Source organism: Cryptomeria japonica, chromosome 4 (genome assembly GCF_030272615.1).
Source record: "Cryptomeria japonica chromosome 4, Sugi_1.0, whole genome shotgun sequence".
Lineage (NCBI taxonomy): Eukaryota > Viridiplantae > Streptophyta > Pinopsida > Cupressales > Cupressaceae > Cryptomeria > Cryptomeria japonica.
In genome coordinates, this window is record NC_081408.1 from 213,384,197 (window position 1) to 213,391,226 (window position 7,030).

Consider the following 7,030-nt stretch of genomic DNA (forward strand, 5'->3'; position numbering starts at 1 on the left):
TATCTCCATGAGTTGTTCATGGATATAGTGGGGTCCCATTTAGAAAAGGGGAGTGTAGAGGATTCATTTCATGTTATTGTCAAGATTGTCCAAGAATCCATGTGAATGTTGAGACCTTAGTTGATGGCCTTTGTTCCTTGGGGCTCTGCATCAAAACCTATTGTAATCTTGTTATATTTTGTGATTCTAGATTTGGATAGTAGATCCAAGCAACTCTTCTCTCTATGGATTTTTCCCCTGTGGGGTTTTCCACGTAAACCTAGTGTTATAGTTGTGCTTTTTGAGTCCTTTCTATTCTTGTTGTTTAATCATTAATGTAGAATGAATGTATTAATCAAAAGTTATAAAAGAAAAAAAAAAGTTAAGACTGATTCACCCTCTCCCCCTCTCTTAGTTTCCAGGCATGCTCAATAGGTTGACTCATTGATCTTTTACTTAATAGTGTAATGACTTCAACTTGATAGACTAATAATCTTTGTATTTTTGTGCTAACCAATAAATATCTCCCTTACAATCAATGACTACCTTACTAATGATTCCATTTATAATCACTCTATAATGGGGTTCACTTGAACTATTATGTTATCTCTAGTCTAGTGGAATTGAAGAAAGATTTGTCATTAAGGAAAATATTTTCAACTTTACAAACCCTTGATCTATATATAAATCAATGATGCTTGATGATGTCAATGTTATTGCTATATAAGTGTTAAATATTCTAAAAATAAGCCTATGAAATATTCACTTGTTTTTTATTACTAATATTGATACCATGAAAATACATGTTGAAGTATCTTTTATCTATATTAAACAAAATATTGTCCTAAAAGGGTAAATGAAGAGTTAATCTCTACACCTGGCTATCAAGACTTTCCCTTTTCTTGGCAGAGAGTCTAGATTCCTCCATCTTGTGGACATTACTTTGCTTCCTAGCATGGCCGTGTTGATTAGTGTGATAGTGAAATATTTTCTTGCTTGGACCTTATCATTTCACTAATGCTTACTACTTCTTAACAAGATAATGATAAAAATCAGATTTGAAAGTTCATATGAATCTTATCGCTTTTTTTTCTTACCTATTTAACTTTAGCATAAACTTCTTAAAATATGATTCCATTCGAGGAACCTTGCATTTATAGTTCTTCATCATTAAAAAAGAAAAGATAACAAGTTACATGAAATCCGATTCTTATGAACAACAAATGACAAGGTTACGTGAAATCAGATTCTTAAAAAGAAATCCGATTCTGAAAAGAAAAAGATAACAAGTTACATGAAATCCGATTCTACACGGCAAGATGAACGTTAGTGTGACATGACTTGGCGTCTATGATTCCAAGATTTGTTAATTTAAGTTTATATCTCTACGTCTCTGCACTTACTTTGATGGCCCATGTCATTGATTATACGAAGCAGAATTTCAAAAATGTCATGCCCGTCTCTTGCCACTGTTTTACATACAGAGAAGATAAGCTATAAACTGGCAGTATCAGAGACGTGGAGTACAGAGGCGCATAGTTCTCATATAATGCCCGACAGCTTATCAGTTATATTCCTTATCCTTGGTATACGGGATTTCCTCCCAATCATCATGTTATCTTTCTATTTTTCAATTAATTTCTCGGAATCATGATACTACCATTAAATATTATTATCACACTGTCAAATTCCATTTAGTGCTACACATTTGTTGAATGACAAACATATAGTTTGATAATACTGCAAGAAAAAGCTAATCACTTAGTCAGCGATACATGTTTATGTCGATCATTACATATGTATTATTTTCTTTAACATGGGCTCTTGGAAACAACCAAGAGTCAAATCTATTCCTCTCATAACCCTGATGAGTGTGACTGAGTCAGAAGTCGCCTCCTCTTTCAGAAAAAAAAGATAGCATCCTGCTGGGTTGTGCCACATCTCAATATGATTAAAAACTAGAGAGATGTGTAATGACCCAATTGATTTCTGAAAAATGGGCAGTCACTGTACTGTCTAAATAAAACTTCAGTAACAAGAAAACAGTAGAGTCCTAGAGTGAACCAAGAATGCAAAGTTCTGATGGTGGGTTCTGTTAATAGGAGACATTGTCTAAAATGTCATAGAGAGACTATTTGATCTCTTGCTCTTCGTCTTGTTCACACATTTTGTCAAATGTAACACATCTATACCCTCTAGCACAGAGCACATAGGCAATGAAATCAATAAAAGTGAGGCCTGCCAATAGAAAGTAGAAAAGATCCATGTGTCCATGGTTAAGGTTTGCAGGTATCCAACCAGGACTGTTCTCCCTCTTTGTAATGTCCATAACAATTGTCACTAGCAAACTGCTGACATAATTTCCAAGTGACATGGAGGTCATGCAAAGGGCACTTCCAAAGCTTCTGAGTGCATCAGGTGATTGGTTATTAAAAAATTCCAACTGACCCACATACATGAAGACCTCTGAAGCCCCTATTAGAGCGTACTGAGGAATTTGCCAGAAAATGCTAAGAGAGCTTGTGTTATGACTTTTACTGCTGGCTGCTTTCAATCTGTACACCTCAACTAGACCGGCTGTAACCATGGCAAGCATGCCCAATATCAAGCCCACACCCATCCTTTGTAACTCAGTTAAACCCTTTGGATTTCCAGAGATCTTGAAACCCAAAGGAACCAATGCCCTTCTATATACAATTATCCATATTACAACACTAAAAATGTCGAACATAGACATTGCAGCAGGTGGGACATTGAAGTTTCCCAAGGAAGTATCCATTGCAGCACCTTGTTCTACAAACAAAGATGCCATTTGGGTGAACACAACTGAGTAAATAATTGTGCACAACCAGATTGGGAGTAACCTCAAAATGCACTTGACTTCTTCCACTTGCGTGACAGTACAAAGTCTCCATGGATTTTTGGGGTTTCCTTCCACTTTGTCATCTCCTGTTTCTATTGCTGCCTTGTCAAGGAACCTACAAAAACCAGTACAAATCAATCCAATTCGTCAAACTAGAAAATGTTTTTTTGCATCATAATTTATGAGCTTCATTAAATCATGTTTACAGTTGACAAACCTGAATCCTGCACTGTGAAGTATTTTTCGACTTCCATTGATTGCACTATGTTTACTAGATAGCTCATGAAGCTCCTCTGCATCTGATGGTAGCTTAAACCTGTTTTTTCTGATTGCTGCTACAAACACTTGACCAATACGAGGCAATGGATTGCCTCCGGGGATGTGATGCCTATACCTTGGTGTCCCAAACAGAAATACTACCATGGAGATCATGGCTGCTAGAGCAGACACCCAGAATCCTAATGGCCACATACCATTATTTTCGAAGTAACCAAGTACCGTGTTAGAAAATAGAGAACCAAGGTTAAAAGCAAGGTAGAACCAGCTGAAAAAGGCTACTTTTAATTTTGCTTCTGTTTCGTCTTCTTCATCAAACTGATCTGCCCCAAAAGTAGCTATAGAGGGCTGGTATCCCCCATTTCCTAAAGCCACAAGATAGATAGACAAGTAGAACAATCCAACTGCTGCAGGAGTACCATTTTCACAGTTTAGAGTGCCATCTCCACATCCAGAAGGCTTCAATAAGAGTAGTTGAGATGACAATGCCAGAAGAACTAGGCCCTGTTTGTTAAAGAAACATAATAAATTAGGTTTTTTTTTAAGGCTACCATTGTCTATAATCTCTGTCGATTATTCCTTCTAATTTTCAAATTCATTACAACTTTGTTTACAGCATTAACCATATTCAAAACAGACCAAAACTATCCTATTATGATTGACAGAGATATTTATTTATCTCTGTACCAGGGTCAGGCCTCTTGCAGTAAGCAATTTTATATCGATGACTCCACATAGTTTTTCCAACATAGACAAATTGCATTTGGCAAATTTTCACACTTAGTAAAGCAAATACCTATAAATCTATATATTTTTCTAGCATGGATAAAATTGCATTTGGCAGTTTTTCTTACTAACGACTTGAATAGGTGCAGGCAAACTAGCACATGCCCCGTGAAGTCCATCAGGTGCCTGTCTGGAAATATATCAACCAGTTCTCTAACCATCAGCCCAAAAACTAGAAAATTGAATTGAATTGAACTGAATGGCCTTAACTTACCCCAACAAATATACAAAGAAAGCTAGTGCATGTCCTGAAGCGCCCCATGTATGAATCACTCAAAAATGCCCCCACAAGAGAAAACATATAAACTGTTCCAGTCCACTTGCTGACATTATTTGCTGCTGAGGCATTGTTCTGCTTAAGTACTCTCGTCAAGAACAGAACCAAGTTTACACCAACTCCAAAGAATGCCAGTGTGGCAAATCCTTGGTTTACTAGTAAAAATCATGTACAAGTACAATGAGTCAGTTTATCATGATGTGCAGGTGTCATAGCTGGTATGACCAATCAACTTACAAATTTGTGTCCATATGTTGTGGGAGAGAACCCCAATCATTGGTTTACTACCAATTACCAAATACCAATTACCAAACATCATGAACAAGAATAATTAATCAAAATAACATATTTCTAAAGTGTCATATAACATGGCCAGTTCTAAGATCATCTTAGGTATTTTTAACTTTTATCATTCATGATGTATTCTATAAAAAAACAAACACAAAGTTTGAGAGTACCTAATATCAATATTGCAGATTTCCAACCGCCAGACTTCGCTTTGAGAACTGGTCTTCCAAATCTATCAACAGTACCATCTTTAGTATATTTAAGATTCTCCTCTTCCATAGTGTATGGCACTGAACTTTTATGGACATTTAGCTCCATCCCTTTGTGCTTATTTATCTACACGGATTCAAGAGGAAGACATCAATTTTGTACTTCTTATGATTTTCTTTTGTTGAAGTAAACAGATTTCTTACAGGAATTTGAAACAAAACCATTCTGGTTACAAAAATCACTACCATAAATGTAAACGCCTCACATTAATAAAGTTAGAGAGAAGTACTAGACATATTTAGTGTAAAAGGCCAAATATTTGATGAATAATTTTAAAAGAAAAAATATTAAATAGATAAAGTTGGTTAGAGAGGCTACGGTATCTTACCACATAGCCTCTTACCAAGATCCTCACAAAAAATAAGATGAAGCAATCTGAAATGGAGCAGCACATTTATGGGATTTAACCCAATGCTGGCCCTTGTGAAGCAAGACTACGACCCGTTTTAAATTAAATAATGTTAAATGAGGTTGTTAAGTATTAACTTTTGTTGAGTGCAACATTTCTAATATTATAAGAGATGAGGTTGAGATCATATCTGGAATGATTTTAACATAATGGATACATCTTAATCTTCTATTTTCAAAGCAAGAGGTATCAATCCATATTCTGCTGTCCTATCATTAGGAAAAATGATCTTGACATTGACATAAAAATCGTTAAAAAAAATGATAAAATTTGTCTCAAAATTATATTGATAAGATTTTCATATAAAACAAAGAGGTATCAATGCATATTCATGCTCTCATATCAGATAGCAAAAATAATCTTGAAGTTGACATACAAACTCTAAAAAAATTTAAAATGATAAAACTAGTCCAAAAATTATATTGATATGATTCTCACATACAAAACAACTCATGCTCTCATGCAAAAAAAACAAGAAGTATCAATACATACTCATTCTTATATCAGATAAGAAAAATAATCTTGAACTTAACAAACAAATCTCAAAAAAAAATTATAAATATAAAATTTATCAAAAAAATTATATTAACAAAATTTCCATATAAAAACAAAAATAACAATTATATGATCAACCCAATATAAATATAACTCTGGAAAATTTTCTTTTTCTTGGTAAAAAAAAATTGTAGCACTGCATGTAAGTACGTCTAGATTCATGCAAGTGATAATTTTCAAGGAAAAGCAGAAAAAAATAGGTTTGCTGTTCTCTTTTTAGGTGTGAAGAAATCATCAACAAGCATCTATGTAAATAAAACAAAACTGTAGTACAAATTTATTGCTAAATTTACCACAACATAATTCTTAAGTGTTTCTTAATATCTGCAAACCTTTTTAGAAGGATACTCAGAAGTCTTGTCCATTTTCGAATCAGCTAGTTGATGGTGATGGGTGCTTGCCTCCATCTACCCTGTTGAATCCCTGAAACAAAAGCTTCTGAGTTGTTACAAACCCAAAATTGAAAAAAAAAAAAAAGAGAAAAAATTCTGAAACAACGTCCAAATTTCAGTCCTGAATCTCTCGCACATGCATGACATCTGAAAGTTCAGCTATTTATTGATAATCTGTTATTTTTAGATTCGATCATATGAAAGTTTCTACATATCTTTGTTTTATGCATTCTTTCATCTTGATGGTAGATCATAGAATGTCTTTTGAAATGTTGATGAAAAATCTCACACGATCAAATTCAGAAATAACAGATTATCGACATAATAAAAAGTAGAAATCTAATATCACTAAGATTGTCAAAATATTTTCAAGATTAAATCATTCTTACAATTAGTTGATAAAAACTACTCTCTCAGATAATAGAGAAATGAAACCAAATCCTTTGCATCTGTAACGAAATGACAGTGGAATATCTTGTAATAAACCCCCCAAAGCTACTTATCTCACAATATTTCCAAACATTTCACCTTTCATCAATAGAATACAATTGAATCCAAATAAGAGGAACTTACTTGGCTATAACTCTTTTCACTAGCTGGGAATGCTTAAGCATATAGCACTCCGGACAAGTTACTTGATCTGATGATATTCCCTTCTCTCTCTCTCCTGATATTTATAGCCGCTTATTGAAGATAAAAAGCAAAGGTGGACAACTGTGGTTAATGTTGTTAAGTTATCAGTCATCAAAATGGGTCCCAAGAAAATTATCAGTAAATGCCGTGACACGTATAGTGGGTGGCTTCATAATCTTGTTTTAAGGTGAAAAGATGGTGTGCCACCATTCTTTTGGGGACGACAGATTTAGACAGCTGTGTTGATTATGACCTGCCCTAATTGGCAACTATAACTTGTTTGCTCTAAAGGCAAACTCTTA

The 7,030-nt window shown here is 34.4% G+C and overlaps 1 protein-coding gene across 2 annotated transcripts; it reads right to left on the reverse strand.

Moving 5' to 3' along the window:
* Positions 1 to 1,686: 1,686 nt before the first annotated feature.
* Positions 1,687 to 6,750, reverse strand: LOC131061160 (protein NRT1/ PTR FAMILY 7.2). 2 transcript variants are annotated; one of them, XM_057994686.2, is made up of 6 exons: positions 6,669 to 6,750; positions 6,036 to 6,126; positions 4,640 to 4,805; positions 4,119 to 4,336; positions 3,060 to 3,622; positions 1,687 to 2,957 (listed from the first exon to the last, which is right to left on the reverse strand). In XM_057994686.2, the coding sequence occupies exons 2-6, from the start codon at positions 6,108 to 6,110 to the stop codon at positions 2,111 to 2,113; spliced, it is 1,869 nt and encodes a 622-aa protein (XP_057850669.1). In that variant the 5' UTR covers positions 6,111 to 6,126; positions 6,669 to 6,750; the 3' UTR covers positions 1,687 to 2,110. The 2 variants fall into 2 exon arrangements, with proteins under 2 accessions (XP_057850669.1, XP_057850670.1); XM_057994687.2 differs by lacking the exons at positions 4,119 to 4,336; positions 4,640 to 4,805; positions 6,036 to 6,126; positions 6,669 to 6,750 and adding an exon at positions 3,973 to 4,112.
* Positions 6,751 to 7,030: the final 280 nt, after the last annotated feature.